At 41.0% G+C, this 22139-nt stretch overlaps 1 protein-coding gene across 4 annotated transcripts in view; it reads right to left on the bottom strand.

Annotated features, from left to right (window-relative positions):
• Positions 1-11591: 11591 nt before the first annotated feature.
• The window catches only part of IPCEF1 (interaction protein for cytohesin exchange factors 1), a 76957-nt gene continuing 66409 nt past the window's right edge, over positions 11592-22139 (bottom strand). For all 4 annotated transcript variants that reach the window (XM_017822033.1, XM_017822034.1, XM_017822037.1 and 1 more), the window contains 2 exons: positions 16216-16406; positions 11592-12694 (listed from right to left, as the gene is read on the bottom strand). In XM_017822033.1, coding sequence (XP_017677522.1) covers positions 12494-12694; positions 16216-16406 — 392 coding nt within the window. In that variant the 3' untranslated portion in view covers positions 11592-12493. The remainder of the gene's footprint in view (positions 12695-16215; positions 16407-22139) is intronic.

Genomic DNA, 22139 nt, shown 5'->3' with positions numbered 1-22139 from the left:
TTTTATACTACCATCATTATCTCTGTAATTTGGATTTTGAATATGAGATAATTGTAAGAAAGTTTTCTTCGATCCTAAGAAAATCATGGATTAAAGGTGGCAGAGAAACCCCATGTCAGTTATATGAAAGCAGGGGAAGTAGCAGCAGAATTACTTGTGGACAGTCACACCACCTGTATTTCTATCTGTTGGTTGAGCTGAAGTAGAATCACAGAATCCTGGAATCATTTAGGTTGGAAGAGACCATTAAGATCTTGAATCCAACCATTAACCCAGCACTGCCAAGTCCATCACTAAACCATGTCTCTAAGCACCGTATCTACATGTCTTTTAAATACCTCCAGGGATTGGGACTCAATTCCTGGGTGGCCTGTTCCAATGCTTGGCAACCCTTTCCATGAAGAAATTTTCCTAATATCCAATCTAAATCTCTCCAGGTGCAACTTGAGGCCATTTCCTCTCATCCCATCACTTGTTACCTGGGAGAAGAGACCGACTCTCACATGATTACAGCCTCCTTTCAAGTAGTTGTAGGGAGTGATAAGGTCTTCCCTGAGCCTCCTTTTCTCCAGGCTCCTCAGAAGACCTGTGCTCCAGATCCTTCACCGGCTAAAAGTTTTAGTCCCTCTAATACCAGGTAGTCTTGAAATAGAAAAAGAGTTGCAGTCAGCAGGAAGTGAAGCAATGTCCAATTCAGGTAGCTCCCTTGTGAAAATATATGTAGGAGAGACATGTTTTAGACAGAAGTATAGTGAAGGTATATAATAAATATAATTCAAATTATTGAATCAAGAATACCTTCCCCTTTTCTTAAAACAAAACATCATACATTGGGATCATATAGATTTGTAAAAGACTAGCAGAATGCTTTTGTAGAAAGTCTTAGCAGAAAGCTTTATCATTTGGTTTTGGCTTTCAGATCTCTGGGTTGGTGAATTTGCCTGTAAGGGACAAGCAAAACACCATCTGAAGAAACCCTTGTGATGTTTTGGTTTAAAAGTAATAATACGGGTCACTAGTAGCAGTAGATTTTAGGTAACCATGGCAAAACTTCAACAAATTTCTTACAGGCCCTAAATAAATATACCTCAATAATAAAATACAGTTTAGAAGTAAGTTAGAAGAAGAAAACAAACAGTGTAAGTAAATTTATTGTGCAGGAAAATTCAGTGAGATCAGGATTACCTATACTGGAATAAAATTTAGGGCAAATTTTGAATACCATGTAGGTGGATATTTCCACAAGCTGTTTTACTAAGGTTTCCCCTTCCCACGCACCCACCCCTTTCCCTTTAACATACTGCCTCTGCCTTGTAGTTGCTGTTTTACCTTCTGTCTGGTGTAAGTTCAGCAGAACTACTGCTGCTTCTTCTCCAACACAGCAGCAATCGTCTTTCCTGTCCTATTCTTTTCTAGAAATGATTGTTCCTTTTAAGTGCATAGTTTCTAATAATGTATTTGATGGCTGCTACTGGGCTTTTCACAGAGATATCAATAAGACTGTGAAGAGGAGCATCACTTTTTTCGTCTAAGTTTATGATGAAAAGAACAGTGAAATAAAACGTTATATAAAAAGTGTTACAAGGAACAAAATATTGTGTGTGTTCAATAATTTACAGGCTTTAGCACACCTTTCTTCAAGCTCAAGATGTTTTGTTGCAACCAATATCAGCACCTTAGTCTGTGAATCTGTGGGTATAAGCAAATTTATGTGTACTCCAGAAAAGACTGCTGGATTAGAAGTGATTAATTGGAGCAATACACAATAAATGTCTCTCTTTCATCTTTAGCCATACTACTTTCCTATTCCTCACTAATGTAGCACTGAATTTAGCCTGATATTGCAACTACAAATTACTCCAAAACTTTCACTGAATCAACAGAGAAAAAATATATTCTGTTTCTTCAGCTAATGCAAAAGGTGAATTTGGTGCCGTGGAATTGATATGATGCAACATTAAAAACTGAATATGAGTCTGTGTATAGTTACTGTGCTGATCCTTGCTATAAAATTTGACAGAGAAAGTAGGAGTAAGAAATAGTTGCAAAGATCCTTGATCAAAGAAAGCCCTATGTCCTGCCCTTAACCCAATGAATCATTTTACTGTGGGACTTTGGAAGGCTGCAGATGGCATGATGTCTCAGAGATAGCGATGTTTTGCTAGGTGGCTGTGCAGTGTCCCTGCAGCTTCCCTTGAATCATAAACAGAATTTATCACTGTTTCCTATCCAGGAGGTAGGTAGTACATCAGGGAAGGTGTAAACCTGTACGGTAGGGTTTCATCTCTTTGAAACCAGCAAAATCATTGGAAGATAGAAGGCAGTAGAAACTGAATTGTGAACATTGCCAAAAGTAGCATCATGGTTCAGGCCACGCTCCAAAGTTCAGGCCCAGAGTGCCAACCTGTACAGCTGCCTACTACATACAAACATGTCTTTGGGAACTGAACCTACTGTGGTTTCTCTCATGTTACCTTCCCATCCTTTCTGGACACCAAGACATGTTTTACTATGTCTAGATGTTCTGCTTCCCTTGCCAGGTGGTGTCTATGAAACACATGGAACTTGGGAACTGAGGCAGTTTTGCATCACCTTTTTTCTCTCTGTGGGATCCTCTTGCCTTGTGTCATTAAGCTAGTTCCAGGTGTCAGCTGATGTGCTGCCCAGTCCTGCCTGGGCTATGGCCCAACCAGGTTGCCCTGCAATTCTCCAGAGCAGCCGTGCTCCTACACCAGTAAATACCTTACTGCATCTGAACTTTATTTCCAGGGGTTAATTCACATGACTATTTTTGTATGAGCAGTGCTGTCACACAAACTCTGCCTTCATCATTCTTCTGATTCCTCATGGGACAGGCTTCCTTCCTCTCTTTAATGAGTGAAATTCCCACATCCTCTTTTCAAGACATAATTTGTGTCACTGTCTCCAAAGTGCTGAGCTTTGTGTGCTTTCTCAGTCCTAAGACTCTCATCTGCTTCTTCCAAATAATATTAGCACCATAAGTCATTATTTTTCTGGTGTTAGAAAATACATTTCAGAAAAACAGCCACCCAAATTGCCTCAACTTGTCATCAGCAAGATGAACAGAATAAATTATTTCACAGAAAACAAATTATGCTCATGATGAAATATCACATCTATCTGGAAAGGTAGTGTGTGTGTGTTCTACAACAGTGTGAAATCTTATTTGGGACTCCTCCTGGCATTTGTAGAGCAAAATTTCCAAATTTCACAGGAAAGGACATCGCTGTCAGGATCATCTTCATTGCTACTGTAATTTATGAATTTAAGTGCTAGTCAACATGAACTGAATTTACTGTCTGTAATAAAAATAAGATTTAGTAAAACACACCTTAGAAACATACCTTCTATTTCAATGAAGGGAATCCAAGAGCACAGGTAGGCCTGTCAATTACCAAGACATGGCTGCCATTGCAAGGGCTGAGGACATTGGAGATGCCTCTGACTTTTCAGCTCTTTTCCTGCAACACACCATGATGGTGGCTTTGGGGTTTTACCAGACTTGAGCAGAACATTTCACGAGAGACAGAAACACACTATGGTCCTTAAATGCAGCATGGGGGCATTTTCGCCAAAACAATCTATGACCTTTCAGCCCTTATCTTTTAGGATGCTCTGCAAAACAGTTTTCATAAGTTGCTGGATGAGATTTCTGGAAGTTAAATAACCAGCTACTAAAAATCATCCCCTCTGAGACTTCTCTTGTATGGCTGATTGTAGGTTTACACTGATCTCATGCCACTCATTTTCCCATAGGCAATAACTACGCCTTCCCCACTCTCACCCCCCCTCCCAAACCCTCTCTGATTTACCACCTCTCCTCTCTTTGTGCCTACCTTGTCTGCTCAGGTGTTCCCTTGCTCTTCCTCACAGAGCATCTTTATCCCCAGACTGAGCTTGGTTTCATTTTACTGCTTCTGTTTCAGGTCTGGAGAGGGTTGGTGTGCCAGACAGCATCTCCATTTTTCCACCTGCAGCAAATGCTGTCACCTCACTGCAAAACATGCTCAAATATGGACTGAGACCATCACACCCACAGCAGTAACACTATTACTTCCCCTCTCACATACAAACCTGTGATTTTCACCCTTGCTTGCTGTCTCACCAGCAGCCAGTAGGCTGTGCTGAGGGATCAGTTTTCTCCATCAGAAACATACTGAAACATTTGCAGAAGCTGTGTTTTCCCATCGGCAGAACACGAACTTGTTTGTCTGCCCAAGACAGCCACCACTCTGCAAGAAGTGGAAAGAGGAGAGATACGTTTCACCATTAAAAATAACAGAGCAGTTTGTCACCATACACAGTATTCCATGTACTGCCACGGCTTCTGTCAGACAATTTTAAATATCCCCTACTGACAACTAGGATATTTCTTGAACACAGGAAGATAGTACAGGAACTTTCTTACTGAGAGTAGGTACTTTCCTCCAGCAATAAGAAACAAGACACAGTAATATAAGAAGAATGACGACTGAGCCATTCCAAAATATGTAGTGATGAGATAGGGTCACATGCCAGGAATCATGCCTTTGCCCTCTGTGTTGCCAGTGAACATGCTGACCCCAAGCTCATAAGGGAATGTCAGGAAGCCCAGTGAAGCTCAGCAGTTTTTTTAAGCAGACAAAAGTCAAATGTCCAAATCATGATGAACAACTCATTTCTATTCTTATAAAACTTTGGAACCAGTTATGTGCTGTACCACCACAAGAGGGTGTAAAACAAGAGGCAGCCCAACCCAAGGTGCGGTGTCATAAATGGGTGGACGTATGGTGCCCCAGCCCCCCCTCCACTGCCTCTCTCCGGTCAGCATTCCCGCAGCAAGTGTGCCAGGAAGGATCCTAAGGAAACATATCATTGGGAAGTTTATACAGAGTTTGGCTTTCAGGCCCAGAAACAAAATGTTTGGCCATGCATTAGGCACAGAAAGCAATAACACAGGCTAAGATCACATGAAAACTGCTGTCTCAGGTTGTCTTCACAATTCCCTGTGTTGCAGGGGGAAAAAGGGGAAATTACTGCTTGGTGAAAGCAAAGGTAAAACTTTGTGGGAAATTGAGTCAGGGGAAAAGGAAAAAGTCGCCCTCTTCCCTCCCACTTACTCAGCTCTTCTTCCTTCTGCTTCTGCCTACACAATCCAGCTGCCTCCCTTATGAGGACTCTGTCAGGCATTGAACCTCTCCATAAGGCAATTTTATTCATCATCACCGCAGATGAGTATCCAGCTTGCTGTGTCTGTTCCCTGCTGCGTGACTCAGCTGAGCTGACAGAGGTGCCAAATGACAAGCAGATTTAGCCCTAGGCAAGCAGTGGGAGCATGTAAGAGATTCATAGAATCATAGATTGAGGGAACAGAGAGGACAGGGACATTCTTCCTTCAAAGAAGAAAGAGCAGCTGAGCTCTTAGGACAAGCTCATTTCCTAGGAAACACATCTTCACGGTACTGCTACCTGGCTGGCCTATCCAGCTAAACTGAAAACCTTGGGAGGTCCCAAACCTCTTTTAATTGAGCTAAATTCTCTGTGAGCGAAAAATAATTCAGGAACATCCCTTCCTGTCAGAGGAGACCAACTTTTCTAAAGGGTGATTACAATAACCAGTTAAAGAGAGTTAACTAATTTAACAGCAGTTTCAAAAATTGCATTGCCAACTAGTGGAAGGCATTCCTCAGTCAAACGATTCACTGACTCCAGATTCCTGGTTCCAGATTATACAATTTAATAGTAATATTGTTTTTTTTAAGAACCAGCAAAACCTTATTTTATTATATAGCAGTAAACTCAAAAATCTGCAGTGAAAAGAAAAAAAAAGGCTGAGGAAAATATTCTCTCATTTCAGTGTTTAATTGACAAGTGCAAACATAAGGCTCTCATTCTGCAAGATGTGTGTGTTATTCCATGAAAATCAATTCGCATGTGTGGGCAACAAGCAGTAAAAAGGCAGCGCTGAGTGCAAACATTGTGCTGTGAGTTTTAAACCAGTGAAGAAAAAAAATAGCAGGTAAAATACCGAATTGGGATTCCATATACCTTCATGGTGCTGCAGGCGCTGCCCCTGCCTAACAGATATCCTTGCAAATATTCCTCTGTGCATGGCTTTTCCTCTCTACATGGAGGGTAATGGAATAGGCACACTCATACTTCCTTTCGGCCAATTCTCATCACTGAAAGCTTTGCACAAGAGCACTGCTATTAGTATGCACATATGGCATTTCACCAGGTGAGTAATTTTGCTAAACAGTCATAAATAAGGTGACTTACCTGAATCTTTGCTAGAGCACTGCTAGTTTCTTTTCACATGAGAGCAAGAGATGTGTTTTCATATCCTTTTTTATTTTTGTGTGGGAGAAGGTAAAACTGCCATAAGCAGCTTCAACTGTCAGAATAATTTGGGTAGGTCCTAAGGCATCTAGGACACAGGGACTGGTTACTAAGCTGTGGTATGATGACACAAGCTGTTTCCTTGTAGAAATGCTGTATACCTGCATCCTCAAAATGAACCAGATGGGTGCATAAGCCTCAGACACTGGTAGCTACAATGCTTTCCCAAAGAAGTGGATTTTCTGTGTTAAAGGCTGAGTCATCTAAAATCAATCATTTTGAGATCATACATCAAGGCTGCTGAACTATCAATGAATTACATGCCTATGTCATTTTTAACTTACTGCCAGCTTATAAACCACTCCCTTTGCATTTTTACCAAGAGGAAATAAATTAGAAAAATATTTTTTTTACAGAGCAGACAGGTGTTGGAACTTCTCCCATGGCAAATTTCAAGGAATGTGGTACTCTCTTCAACACCTTACCATCTTTTGTCAGTGTTGAAATGCTCAGCTTTTGGCAAGCTTAGCTCCTGTTACCCTTATGCAGAGACGAGAATTTCAGCCTGATCTTAGCTCAGAGCTTTTCTATTCTACTTTTCCTTTTTTCACATCAATTTTTGTTTCAGTTCATAATGAAGCCAGTTTTTAAAAAATGCAAGAGTACTGCAGCTTGAAGCAAAACAAAATGGTATAAATCTGCAAGTGTCAAGGAAATGCTCACTAACATCTTAAAATGTCTGCTGCTTTGAAATGCCACACACAAAACAGGAAATTCCACTTTGGCTCTACTACTGTAAGAAAACCACTCTAGCTTCCTGTTAACAGAAAGACATGTTTCATATAAATGAAGTAAGCCCAGGCCCTCGTTACAGTTGGTTACTTTTGTATGATTGAACAAGCAAAAGACCAAAAAAAAGCCCAAACCCCAACCACAAAACAAGGAGTTCCTCACATAGAATTATGCTTACATGGACTCCTTTGCTACTTGAACAGTTAAAAAAAACCCCAAATTTTCATATTAAATCTGTAATAGACCTGTAAGCTTACAGGTTGACACAATAGGCGCAGCATGCCTATAGTTTTTCCAAGTTAGAAATAATTTTAAATGCTGAATATCTAGAGAGTTTTAAATCAAATACCACACTTTTTCTTCTCCTCCCTCTTTTGCTGTCTCAAAACAGCCTTTTCTCTCCATTCAAGGGCTTCCTCCAAAATTAAGATTATTTGCAAAAAAAGAAAAGTAGCATATTATTTATTCCTATTTATTCCTTTTCCAGGTAAAACATTGATTAAATCATCAGAACTAGTTGCAGAAATGATTCATAATTCCTACATGAAATCTCTCCCATCATAAGAGAAAAGGAAAGGAAATATGATCCCACTTCATTCTGGTAGCTCCTGAGATCTACACCACCAAAAGAGAGAGATTCAATTTCCAAAAAAGCTACCAGGGATAGGCTGCAGAAACAATTGCAATTATATATTCTTATCAGTAATTCAAAACTTTGCATTGCTGGACTTAATGCACCAATATCAAAAGGCTTTACTGACAGAGAAATGATTGTGCATGTGTACACATCCACACACACATACTTTCTCCCGGAAAAGTACAAAAAACAAGTCCTGTGAGGCAGATGGTTAAAGAATTCTGGACATTCACATACTAGGGATGCACAGCTCCCCACACTATGAGTCAATAGTGCAGGTCTTCCAAATCCAGCCTGACAAATACCAATTACTCCAAGCATCACTGAGCAAAGCACGGAGTAGTCCAAATTTCTCTTGCTGAGGTGGAGCCCCGCTGCTTCCACTGGCTGTAGCTGTCAGCTTGTGCACGCTTCTATCTCCGATTGTGCCTTTCACGCTGCTGCGCAGCCCCTTGTGATGAATCCAACAATAGGTGGAAACTGTCATAATAATTAGCAATGCTAGAAAATTAATCCTGTTTTACTGCAATTTTCACTTCACGTTTTCCATGCTTTCCATTTGTTTTGGGTCTAAATAGTAGTTGGAGAGAATGGAGTTAAGCTTCCAGCACTGTACTTGCATAAAACTCATACATTTGTTTTCTTGAACACAGGAATTTGTTAAAAATAATAACTGGATTAAAGTAAGCCCATTCAAGACTTTTCTGTTCTTTTCTAAGAGGGAGATACAGCACATTCTCAGCAGTTCTCCACAACCTTGATAGTTCAACAATAAGTATCTAATGACCATCTGAAAGACAGTAATTTAAAAGCTATTTTAGGCTATGTGATCTGTCAGAACCAGTAGTAGAGTTTGGGCAGTCCAAGGACATTTGTCTATCTCTGTATTTGGAAAGCTGTTTTGTATATGCTTACACAAGCACAGTGTGAAAAGAGCCAACACAACATGTACAGGCCACAGAGTGTTTTTCCTTTGTATACTGCAATTCTACTTCAGCAAATCGAGTTGGCTAGGACTTTGCTCAGAACTGCAAGGCACTGACTTGTCTGACCCAGCTCAACAAGCCACTTAAGCATGTGCTTGTTTTCTAGACCTAAGTGAAGTTGCTTTGGAGAAAAATGGTGTTTACATGCTTTGTTTCATGAGAAACTCGCACGCGTGATAGAAAATGTACATGTAATTTGACCTCCAATATTTATCAATTACTCAGCACCAGGTAGTTACAAGTGAGATGGACCAAGCAGATTAATCCCTACACTCCTAATTTTCAGTGTGCTCTCAGCAGTTAATTGACATCATGTCAATGTGAATGGTGAAAGATTAAAACAAACAAACAAACAAACAAACAAACAAAAATCAATGAAAAAAACCCAACTTAAATATGTATTTAAGATGCAATTACTCTAAACCAAATTGCACTAGGTATTAAGCTTGCTTGATGTCTGTCAACTTCTAGTTAGAATTAGTGAAGTGAGGAAATCACCACTTATATGACGATTTCCTGAAAACAATAGTTTTTTAACCATACAGGGTTTTGTATCTTGTTCCCATTTTAGTGATTGTCACCTACTTCCAGGTCTCAGCTAACATTTGTTCCCCACTAGCAGACCAATCCCAATTATTATGTCCTGACCCAATATCAGTCCTTACCCTCAAACTCCAAAACCCCTTTATACCTGAGGCAGGGATGCTATACCAAACATAGGCCTGCTTCTACATTCAATCCATTTCCCTGATCCTCTTCCACTAAAGCCAATATCAAAGGAGTCTACAACCTTCCCTCAGTTTCCCCTTTCTTATAGTTTGCAGTCTGCTCCTCAGTTTTCACACTCAGCATAGCCTTAGCTGCCATTTTTTTATGCACTGAGACATAATTCCATGTCTCTATTTTAATAGAAAAGCTAGTGAGTATTAAAAATGCAGTATCAACAATTGAACTAATCACTACACAGATGGAAAAGATTTCACATTTTCTCAGTAGCACTATTAATTTTTGTTTTCTCAGTCAAGCTGTGATAAAACATATAATGTATAAAGACAGGTGACAATGGCTGCATCTCTATAGTGTACTTTGCTTTAAAAGATAAATTGTGTTGAAAGCTAATGACAAAGAATATCTTTTAAAATAGCCAACAGAAGATTGTCACAGTTCCTGTAGTGGCATTTGAGAATGGTGGGCTGTAGCGGGTTGACCCTGGCCAGATGCCAAGTACCCACTAAAGCCACTCTCTCTCTGCAACTGGACAGAGGAGAGAGAAAAAAAAAACAGCTAAGGATTCATGAGTTGAGATAACAGTTGAGAGAGGTCAGTTACTGACTACCTTCATGGGCAAAACAGACTCAAAATGGGGATAGTACTTAAATTTATTACTAAGAGGATAAGAGCCAAAGAGTGAGAAATAAAACAATCGTAAAAACTCCTTCCCCCCATCCCTCTTCCTTCCATGTTCTCCCTCCTCCCCCCCCCAGTGGTGCAGGAGGATGGGGAATGGGGATTGCAGTCAGTTGTTGTTTCTGCCACTGCTCAGAGAGAGGAGTCCTTCCCCTGCTCCCATGGGGTCCCTCTCACGAGAGACAGTTCTTGATGGACCTCTCCAGCGTGAGTCCATCCCACAGGCAACAGTTCTTCCCAAACTGCTGTCCCATGGGTCACTCCTTCATGGGGTGCAGTGCTTCATGATTGAGCTGTACCAGCGTGGGTCCCCCATAGGGGCCATAAGTCCTATTCAGGAAAAACCTGCTCCAGTGTGGGTTTCCCTCTCCACAGGCCACAGGTCTCCTGCAGGACCCCGCTCCATCCTGGGCCTTCCACGAGGTCACAGCCTCCTTCATGCATCCACCTGCTCCAGTATGGGTTCCTCCATGGGCTGCAGGTGGGTCTCTGCATCCCGATGGTCTTCCATGGGCTGCAGGGGCACAGCTGCTCCACCAAGTTCTGCACCACGGGTTGCAGGGGCCACAGCTCCAGCATCTGGAGCACCTCCTGCTCCTTGTTCTGCACTGACCTCGGTGTCTACCTTGGTGTTCCCATGTTCTCACTCTGCTCTTCCTGGCTGGAACTCTTTCTGCTCATTACATTTCTGTTCTTAAATATGTTATCACAGAGGCATTACTATTACTCCTGATTAGCTTGGCCTTGGCCAGCAGCAGGAAGCCTGTCCTCGAGCTGGCTGGCATTGGCTCTGCCAGATAGAGGAAGCTTCTGGCAGCTTCTAACAGAAGCCATCCCTGTAGCAACCCCCCTCCACTCCCCGGCTACCAAAATCCAGCCACAGAAACCCACTACATGGGCTAATTCTAGCTTTTCAAAATTCAGCACTCTGCAAAATTCCTCATACTTGTACACCTGCAGAAGGTGGGAAGAATAAAAACCTAAACTTTATACTGAGGACAACGAAGCCAAAAAAATGTGATCCCGCAGCAAAACCTCTAATTTTTGTTTCTCCAAAGAGAAATCCTGAAACTTTCTAGAAAACTTCTTTTCTGGCCATAAGTTGCACATATTTTCTTCATCTAAAACTCAAAGTCAGAAAATCAGAAGAAAAAGTTAAATCAGATGTCTCAAGGTAGTCTCAGTTGTAGAGCCATTACTGTGATTTGTAATGGAACAAAAAACAAAGAGGCATTTGAAGTCAACCGATACACACTTGCATGTGGGTGGGTTTGATCCATGCGTGCCTATTTATATTAGGAAATTAAGTATATATAAATATATAAATAAAACATATATATAGTACAGTCACATTCACATAAGCCATAAAATTACATATATTATATATAAATATATAAATAAAACATATATATAGTACAGTCACATTCACATAAGCCATAAAATTACATATATTTACAAAAATATTTGCAGCTTTGTTTTATACATTCAGGTCCACATTAGGAATTTAGTTATTTAGCTTCTGCCTTGTGAACTTGATCACCTTCCCAAGTAAGACTCTGGGATGAACTTGTACCTTATATATTCCCAATTGTCAAAAATAAGAATGAGGAAAAGAATCTTCCAAGGAATTCTGCCAAGTTCATAAGAAAAGTTGAAACTTGTCTCACTGAAGAGTAAATTACCTGTTAGCAAAAATTAAGAGACCTTTTCTTCATGTAGAAAGACAGTGCCTTGGCCTGGACCATAAATAAATTTGAAACTCAAAGAACATCAGGCAGGGCCCAAACTGGGTGCCTGGTGGCTGTCTGTTGTATAAACTCATGTATAATTACTATTCTATTTGTCTCAGTTTAAACTGGTACAGTGATGAAAGTGAATGGATGAAGATACGAAAATGCATATATCAGGTCACCTTAGAGGGTAAAAAGGCAGAGCAGACTACATCCTGTTGGTATTGGTTTAGCTTCATTTAAAGGTAAGTCATATGGTTAAAGCAATCCCAAGGATCTCACATTTATATGGGACATATTACACAGTTCTGTGATTTCCGGGAACTGGACATCCATAATTTTCTTCTCCAAAGACTGAAAAACATTTCTTCACTGCTTCATTAGTCTTCTTAGATATGCAGCCCAGATGATTCAGGCATGCATTTTTAACTTGGGGCATTTGCTTTTTTGGAATGAAATGAGTTTTGCAAGAGAAATCGAAAGTTTGGAGAAGGTTGTTTTTCTTCTGAAGAACACTTGCAAAAAACAAACCTTAAGATACAGCAGATTAAAGTCCCTGTACATGAAGACCCATGGAGAAAAATTTTGCCATGAACCATTGATCATATTGCACTTTCAGTGATTAGCTGTGGAGTCATCTCTTGCTCCTCACCATTCTCTGTGGACACATTCAGGATCTCCTGTTGCTGATAAATATCTTGGACCAACATGATGTTTGTGCTCCTCCATTCTCTGTACTTCAGTGCTGTCAACTTCGGGTCCTCTAGCAACTGGTTAATTGTGGCCAAGTCATGTTCCTTACACTAGGAAGAAAACAAGTGGTTATTTCCCACAGAAACTGTCAAGCTCATTGTCCATAACAAAAACAGTCTGGGAACATTAAAGAACCATGTCACAAAGAGATGGCAAATTATCCATCCTCCTGGAAGCTTGTTCTCATTTTTAAGAGCATAGGTCATCAAAGTTAAGTCTGCTGGAAAAAATCCATCCCAGTTGAAAGCAAGTTATGATTTCATCTAGATTTTTTTTATAGGATTCTTAGTAAAACTTCACAAGGGAAGATTCATGTGAAAATTACACATTGTTATGCTGTCTCACAAGTTAGTACTCGCTAAAACTAGACACGACAACATTTATTTCTATAAGTCAAACCAATTCTCACTTTCTCAAAAAATACTTACTCCATAGCCACATTATAAATGTCTCTTCTCTGGGAGCTAGACTGAATATAATTTTGGATATGATTTGTGCACTGGAGTAGAGTGGCTAGAGCACATGTGGCTGCCATCTCCCACCAGCTAATAAATCTACCACCAGTAATAAATCTGGTGTGTACTTTTAGGCAAGAACAGCTCAGACCATATATTGCAGGCACCCTGGTTCTCTTGCAAGACATAAGCAGTCACTGATATAGGGATACTGAGACACTGTATGTCACAGAATTACAAAATGGTTGAGCTTGGAATGAACCTCTGGAACTCATTTTGTCTAACACTTTTCCTCAAGCAGCACCACCTACAGCAGGCTGCCTAAGACCGTGTCCAGATGACTTTTGAATACATCCAAAGCTGGAGACTCAACAGCCTCTCTGGACAGCCTGTGTCAGTGCTTGGTCAGCCTCACAGAAAAAAGGGTTTCTTGATACCCAGAGGAAACCTCCTGTGCTTCAGTTTGAACCCATCATTTCTGGTACTGTCACTGGGCACCACTGACAATAGCCTGGCTATGTCTTCATTACACCCCCTTTTCACGTATTGATGTTCATTGGTGTCATCACATGCTGTGACGTTATGAACCACTTTGCTTTTCCAGCCCTTTTAGCCTATCCATGCCGGACAGAGAAGCCCACAGGATAAAGAAACCCTAGTTAGCAGCTATAATTTCTTCATGAAGGCACCATGCTGCAATAACAAACCTTAACTGCTTTTTCCTGGCTCCATCCCTCCAATCTGTATGTGAAAGCAATGGAATAGTTCTAACCATCTTCTGCTGCCACCAGTTCATCACACGTGAGGGCACTCTGTGCTGGTGGCTGCCTTGAAAACAACCTGAAAATACTCCCACACATTTATTTCACTTCCTGGTAATAGAAATCAGCTGTTTATACATCCATATTGCACTATTGCTGTCATGAACTTTCAACTGCTCTAATCTCTGTGATGGTTTAGCTGCTTTTTAAACACAAAAGCTTGTTCAGCTGTTCAGTGCCAGCCCTTGTAAGAGGACTGCTGGCATTGATGCAGAGGAATGCGCAGTTAGCCTAAGAGAAAAAGAGTGGAGATAAGGAAGGAGGAGGGAGAGAAGAGTATTTCCACTGGACAAACTTGGTGGCAATAAGTCATGCCATGGAATTTTTCCTGTAGCACTAAATCTATTTCCCACATTCACTATGACTGTGATGCATTTGCACATAGCTTCCCTCTCTTCCAAAGTATCCAAAGCATGTTTTGTTAGTGATATATTGTGGCAGCAACATTAATCTGTTGTTAAAGATGTGGAGTCAAAGGTCAAAAATTAAAATTGCAGTGAAACTTGCATAAGTCACTTTTCAAACTAATAGGGTTTTAATTTAAGCAGAGTACATATGGAAAAGAAGCAAAAAAAATCCTGATTTTAAATTTCCAGTGATCATTTCCAATTATCTTATGTCTCTACTATATGTTAAAAAAATAGACTTTAAAAGCACATAATTCCACTGATGTAAAGAATATGGCACTTTCCCACAGCAGGCATTTGCCTTTCAGACAGGCTAACTTACACACTACTGTGTACAGAACTCTGTTCGTGTCTATGCTACATTTTTCTGGTCAATACTCCAGTTTCTTAGTTTGAAGAAAGCAAAAAAAAAAAATCAACACATTTTATAGATTATGACCACTTCAAAAAGGATTTTTCCATATTAAACACAAGTGTTAGACAAGACTCACTTTATAAGTACTATTAATCACAACTTATACATACTCCCATGCTAAATCAATGCACGGTTGTCCTCCCTGCTCATGTCTGGCAGTAAGGCTTCCATTTAACTCCGTGCTGATGAAAGTGATTGTCTCACAAAATACAACTCCATTTTTTACTAACTGGTTCTTAGATTTATTAGTGAAGCTCCCATCAGGGAAAATTTTGCAGAATGTTTCTGTATTTAGCTTCCTATGATATAAAATTTTTTAACTCTCTGTTATGTGATGGGCTCACTTCATTTCTGATGCAAATGAATACTGCTGTAGTCACTGCCATACCACTGAAGACTCTCTGATACTGAGGAGAGACTTCATCAGGTCTCATATGGAACCAGGGACAATGCCTAAATTCCCAATTGCCTTTTTCAGTTGTGTCTTTCAGAAATTTCAACACAAGCAGAGGTGCCAAAGCCAAGCCTCCCATTGCAAGTACTAGTGAAATCAATGATTGTGCTGCTAGGATAAGTTTTTAGAATCACAGAATCATAGGACCATTAACGTTGGAAAAGACCTCTAAGATCATCAAGACCAACAATTTTATGTGCATTTCTCCAGCTTACAATGCTTGAAGTCAAATACATGCATGTGAAACACAATACTCAATTCCTGCTTCTAATGCATACAAAAAGAAACAAGTAAAGCATTGGGTTTGCATTCATTCTTTCCTCTCCTTACCATATAAATGCTATGGTTAAGATTTCTGTTTCCCTCAGTACCATTCAGAAGCAGGCTTTGAAATCCCGTGACGCTTGATGCTGGCGAGTAAACAGCATCATAAATCCCCATATTCCAGACAGATTTACTAGCCCTTTTATGGAACGTCTCCTGAACCCCTACACCCCTCCAGTTTGAGATATATTTCCAAATTAAAAGCAGGATGCTTTTGTTATGAAAAATATTTTAGTTACAGGAGGTCCTTTACAATAACTTTGGCACATCCTGTACATTCTCTAATAATCACATAAGGAAAACTTTTTTTGGCTCAGGTCATTTTCATGTCCTTTATCATCAACATACTTTGTCTGCTTTTCCTTTTTTAAGGCTCCCCTGTTTAGTTTGTTCAGCTGAGCTTTCAAGTTTTCCAGCTAGCTAAGAGAAGCTTTCTCTATTAAATTTTCCAAATAGGCTGGAAATTCTGCAAGAAGAGTCCCTTCTGAACTATTGCCTCTGCTTCCAGTTCAAATTGAACAACAAAACACAGATCAGTAATCAAAATGAAGCAGAAAAAAAAAATCAAACCTCAAATTCTCTGGGGCTTCCAGTAAATATGTAATTAGAGTTTGGCTGAAGTCTATGCAGCTTCTTTTTTCAGCCAAACTGTTTCTTTCTCTTAAGCTTTTCCTTGACCAGCTCTGCAAACTCACCTTTAATGTGCTGTTCAGCATTCGAATTTTGTGGAGTTTCTCATTAATGGAGGGGTTTTTGCTGCGTTTGATAAATGACTTCCTAAGTTCCTTCTTCGTTGACAGGCGACGATCACCAATGGGAGACAGGCTTGCTTGCTCTAATGACTTGTAAAGTCTCTCCATCTCATCATCATCATATTTTTCCTGGTCTGCAAAGAAAATAATAAATTGGGTATGAGAACATGAGTGCAGCAGCAGATAGCAGAAATGTTGTATTCAGCCACCAGGAAGGCTCCTAGCCAAGTCAAAAAGTAATGGCACCAGAGTTAAAACCAAGGGCAATTTTAGGGTAATTTCTAGGGTAATAATGCATATCAGAAAGACATACTTCCAAACTCAAATGTTTTTAAGAATCAGGTAATGATCCAAACAGATATGAGCCTGTATCTCCACTAATAGAGCGCTGCTTTAATGCTCTGAATATATCACAGACTTTGTACAACTGCCAGTAATTCTGCGTTTGAATGAAACCAATTTTGATAGCATCTACACCCATTTGCCCCTCCCTACATGTTACAGACAGTGCATCACATTTCTGCCTAGTGACTCACAAGCCAAATTCTATTTGGTGTGACAATTCATCGCCAGGTTTTGGTAATTACTGAAAACAGAGTTTAAAAAAAATTGAGCGATTAAATGAAACATAGGAACATTTCAGGGGCCCCAAGAGAAGGTCCTTAGGAAACAAATTAAAGCAAGAATGCTTAAGGCATTTAATGCTTAGCCCCTGAGTTTCACAGAATGCAGCAGAGAATTTGCTTGTAGTGCCTCACAACAAAACCTTGATTATCTCCACCTCAATTATTCTGATGGCTCCCAAGCTGCAGGACCATCTTCCATGACAGTGAGGACACGAAAGGAAAAGCAAGTAAAGAGCTGAGAATAAAATAAGCATAAAGTAAGATGAAAATTGAAGTAAAGACATTTCTCAGAATAAGACAACTTAAAAATGAACAGACAGAGGCCAAAAATGTACCAGGCATATGTAGGGGCATTTTAGTAGAAGGCCATTTTCAGCAACAGACTGCGCAACTCACTTCTTGTCCTTCAGTCCACACTGCAAGCTTTTCTACTTCAGTGATTGCTAAAGGAAATCTTAAAGTTATCACTGTTTTCAGGGTGCTAATGAATCCATCAAAATCCACTGGAATAACGTGCATTTTTATTTCACTGAGGGTAGTAGTGCTAGTTCTTCCCAACTGCACTTCTCCACATGCCCATTGAACTGGCTGGGCACTTTTTTCTTTTAACGAAATGTTAAACATTTACTTTTCTAAATCATCTTCAGTCAGCAAATATTTTCTGAACAAAAGGAAGAAGTCTTTTTGCTCACTCATGCTGCAGCCAAAAAGACTTCTCTAACACATCAGCACACTTAGGAGGCTGCTTCTTATCTTTTCCATGTTTTATAAAGTACATCATCCTTCTACACCCCTATTCTTTCTAAACATTTAGGTTACAAAAAAGCTTTATGATAGGTTACAAATATTTGCCTTCACTGTGTTGCTGGCCTATTCTTCGCTACTGTGTGGTTATAAAAAGCCTACTGTAACTTGACAAGAACTAAATATAACTTCCAACACTATTACATTGCTGAGGGAGGAAAAGGAGAACTGTTGTATATTTAACAAGCTGCAGGAAACAAAAAAAAAATGGAAGTGTAAGGCATAATACACAGCAGTAGTATTTCCTGAAAACAGTCGGCTCATACCATGAGGCTCATAATTATAACTAGTTTCCTGCCTACTTTCTTGAGATGAAGAAGCTGTTTGTTTCCTTAGCCAGCTCCTGAACTCTACTGTAGACTGGCTGAACTCTACTGTAGACATCACCCATCAGGACTGTACACACTAACATTCTGAGAGATAAATTGACCTTTATCAGCTATCCAAGAAAAAGTGTATAAGAGGAAAAAAAAATTGCTTCAATCCTGTCCAGCAACTTCTAAATACAGTCAATCCATGGGGGACATAAGGTTCCTTCTCCAGATACTTTTTGAGGTTAACTCACAACATTTCTCAGTGTCCTAAAAGGGTTACAAAGCAGCAAGCATGAGAAAACACCCTCAATGAGCACTCTTCTGCCATGCTAAGTACTCTGATATCTTTATACGCTTGTGGGTGACTGTAAGGAGGACAGCAACACTAAGCACAGAAAAAAAAATGGATCCAAAATCAGAAAAGCCCAGCAAAAGGCTCCCAGATGATGCACTTGACCAGCAATGTGCACTCATCTCCTGCAGTCTTTCAACACTTTGAACTTAAACTCCTCTCTTATTTCTTATTCTTCCACGATTCTCATCCCCCAAAGGATTAACTAGAATAATATAATTTCAGAAGGAAAGGAATGTACCAGATTCTTCAGATCAGGTAGATAAAAGGAAGTGACAGTAAAGCAACTACACGGAATTTCAGCAAACTGTTGCACAATGAGGGTGAGTGAAACCTAGAGGGTGTGCAGAACCAGGTATGAGTTATACAGTACTTTTGTCTCCATCTTTGATGAACTTCAATCACAGTTAAAAAGCAACAAATGATTACTTTAATATTGTGCTTTTGCATAGAAGCAGATACTGTTGCTGTTGACAGAGTATGTCTGCCAATAAATGTCTATAAGTTGAGGCTAGACTGTCTGCTACCTATCTGAAATTTTACCTTCAGTGTTCCGAGTTCCCCTGAGCCAAGCTCAGAAAGCAAAAGCCCACATTTTGCAGACTTGAAGCTGCCGCTGAATGCATTAGATTGATGCTGTAAATCTGAGAGGGGGAGAGGTAATGGAGGAAGGGCAAAGGCTTTATGTTTAGTGTTCAGTCAACAAACCCAATAAAATTATTTGTGATAAGAAAATATATTTCTTCTCACTCACACAATGGTGTGTTACAGTATTTCACAAGCCTCTTAACACCACAAAAGTAAACTAAGAAAGCACTGCCTGTAGTTTGCTTGCTTGCTTTTCCCATGAGAGAAAATTAATGTTGGATAACAGAAATAAAGCAACATGACTCAGGGATTAAGCACAGACTGGAGTTTTTCTCTAGATTCAAGTATTCCCTGCATATTTGCCCAGAACTTGGTATTGCTTGCACCTGGAGTCAGAGCACTGACCTGCGGAGGAGCAAGTCTCTAACAGAGGCACAGGCATTCACCAATTATGTATTTTTAGGCTGCAGTGACTTGGATTCTTCCTATGAAAGAAACTGTCTAGACCATACTACTGGATTGTTACAAAATATTTGCTTTCCATCAGAAATTAAAAATATATGCAAAAAACACACAGTGATACAAGGTCACAGCCCTGGTGTAAAAATGAACAGATTGTCTGTGTCAGCCTAACAAAGACAAATGTACCACCCCTACTCTGAGGGTTTTTTAACTTCTGAAGGTTTATAATGATGGATCTATTCCACTGGCAAAAAAACCTTAATATTATGGACAGGTTGGGCCCCACTAGTATTGCTCTGGAATGCTCTTTTCAGCCAGGTCACGCAGCTAACAACAGACACTTTAAAATAACTTCAGAATAAAATAATGCAAGTTATCTCTCCCACCAGCCACTCTTCAAGCTAAGCACTTTCTGTCTCAGTCATGCAAGTTAGGAAACTGAAATGCTACTACAGCACTTCTTTATCTCATCCTATTTTAAAGATAAAATACATTCATTTTTCTCTCAGGACTGACCGAAGGATTAGTGGTGAGGAACAAATGTCCACATTGGAAGAATATTATGTATTGTGAGTGCTTATGAATGTGTACATGCAATCGGGGGAACACACAAACTGTGGACTTTTCCCTTGCCTTGGGCAGTACTAACTATAAGTAATTCTGTTGACCAATGCCACTGGAAGGATCTATCTTCCTGGGATCCTGCACCATGCCCTTCACTCAAGCCTCACAGCCCGCTAAATCTTCAGAGCACTTCTGGAAAAAAATCTGCAGAACTGTGTATCTCTTTTAGCTTTGTCAGATTCCACAACAAGGAAAGTGGAAAAGAAAACCTGTCAACAATAAAACAGGTTGTCCTCAGGATAACTGGGCTCCTGAGCTGGTAGGCAGGGACAGGGATCAGAATAGCACCCTTGTAATCCAGGAGGAAACAGTTAGCGGCCTGCTGAGCCACTTAGACGCCCACAAGTCTATGGAATCAGATGGGATCCATCCTAGAGTGATGAGGGAGCTGGCAGAAGAGCTCACCAAGCCGCTCTCCATCATTTACCAACAGTCCAGGCTCACTGGGGAGGTTCCAGATGATTGGAAGTTGGCCAATGTGACACTCATCCATAATAAGGGCCAGAAGGAAGATCTGGAAAACTACAGACCTGTCAACCTGACCTCAGTGCCTGGAAAGGTTATGGAGCAGATCATCTTGAGTGTGATCACACAGCACCTATGGGACAGCCAGGGGATCAGAGCCAGCCAGCATGGATTTAGGAGGGGCAGGTCCTGCCTGACCAACCTGATCACCTTCTACCACCAGAGGACCCCCTTGCTGGATGAGGGAAAGGTTGTGGATGTAGTTTGCCTGAACTTCAGCAAAGCCTTTGATATCATCTCCCATAGCATACTCCTGAAAAAGCTGCCCATGGCTTGGACAGGGGCACTCTCTGCTGGTTAAGGACTGGCTGATGGCCGGGCCCAGAGAGTGGTGGTGAACGGTGCTGCATCCAGTTGGCAGCCGGTCACTAGTGGTGTCCCCCAGGGATCAGTGTTGGGCCTAGTCCTGCGTAATATCTTTACTGATGATCTGGATGAAGGCATCAAGTCCACCCTTAGTAAATGGGTGGACTTAGTAAATTGGGGGGGAGTGTTGATCTGCTGGAAGGTGGGAGCACTCTGCTGAGGGACCTGGACAGGCTGGATAGATGGGTCGAATCCAGTGGGATGGGGTTCAACAAGGCCAAGTGCCGGGTCCTGCACTTTGGCCACAACAACCCCCTGCAGTGCTACGGGCTGGGGACAGAGTGGCTGGAGAGCAGCCAGGCAGAAAGGGACCTGGGAGTTTGGATTGAAAGGAAGCTGAACATGAGCCAGCAGTGTGGCCAAGAAGGCCAGTGGCATCCTGGCTTGTATCAGGAATAGTATGGCCAGGAGGACCAGGGAAGCGATTATTCCCTTGAACTCAGCACTGGTGAGGCTGCACCACGAGTACTGTGTCCAGTTTTGGGCCCTGCAGTTTAGAAAGTATGCTGGCATGCTGGAGTGTGTCCAGAGAAGGGCAACGAGGCTGGTGAAGGGTCTGGAGCACAAGTCCTATGAGGATTGAGTAAGGGAGCTGGCATTGTTTGACCTGGAGGAGGCCTAAGGGAGACCTTATCACTCCCTACAACTACCAGAAAGGAGGCTGTAGCCAGGTGGGGGTCGACCTCTTCTCCCAGGCAACCAGTGATAGGATAAGAGGACATAGTCTTAGGCTGCACCAGGGGAGTTTTAGGTTGGACATTAGGAAGAAGTTCTACTCAGAAAGAGTGGGCATTGGAATGGGCTCTTCAGGGAGTTGGTGGAGTCACCGTCCCTAGAGGTGTTTAAGCAAAGACTGGATGCGGCACCTAGAGTCATGGTCTAGTTGACAAGGTGGTGTTAGGTATAGGTTGGATTCGATGATCTCAGAGGTCTTTTCCAACCTGCTTGATTCTGTGATTCCATAACTGGTCCTGACCTGAGTAAAAGGGAAATTCTGCACTGAAATAGTTTCACATTCAAGAGAAAGAGGCCTTCTTTGTTGGGATAGTAGTAGTATTTCAGGCAAGGCACAGCTCCTGACAAATTCCGTTTCAGGGGAAGTAAAACATAATTTTGTGGCTTGATGCCACTTATTTGGAATTTCCGTCTAAATAACAGGAGATATCACAGACGAGAACAAGCTGCCAGAGGTTCAGCATGCCTGCT

Source organism: Lepidothrix coronata, unplaced genomic scaffold (genome assembly GCF_001604755.1).
Source record: "Lepidothrix coronata isolate B3197 unplaced genomic scaffold, Lepidothrix_coronata-1.0 Scaffold94, whole genome shotgun sequence".
NCBI classification, from domain to species: domain Eukaryota; kingdom Metazoa; phylum Chordata; class Aves; order Passeriformes; family Pipridae; genus Lepidothrix; species Lepidothrix coronata.
This window is presented reverse-complemented; position numbering and strand designations above follow the sequence as displayed.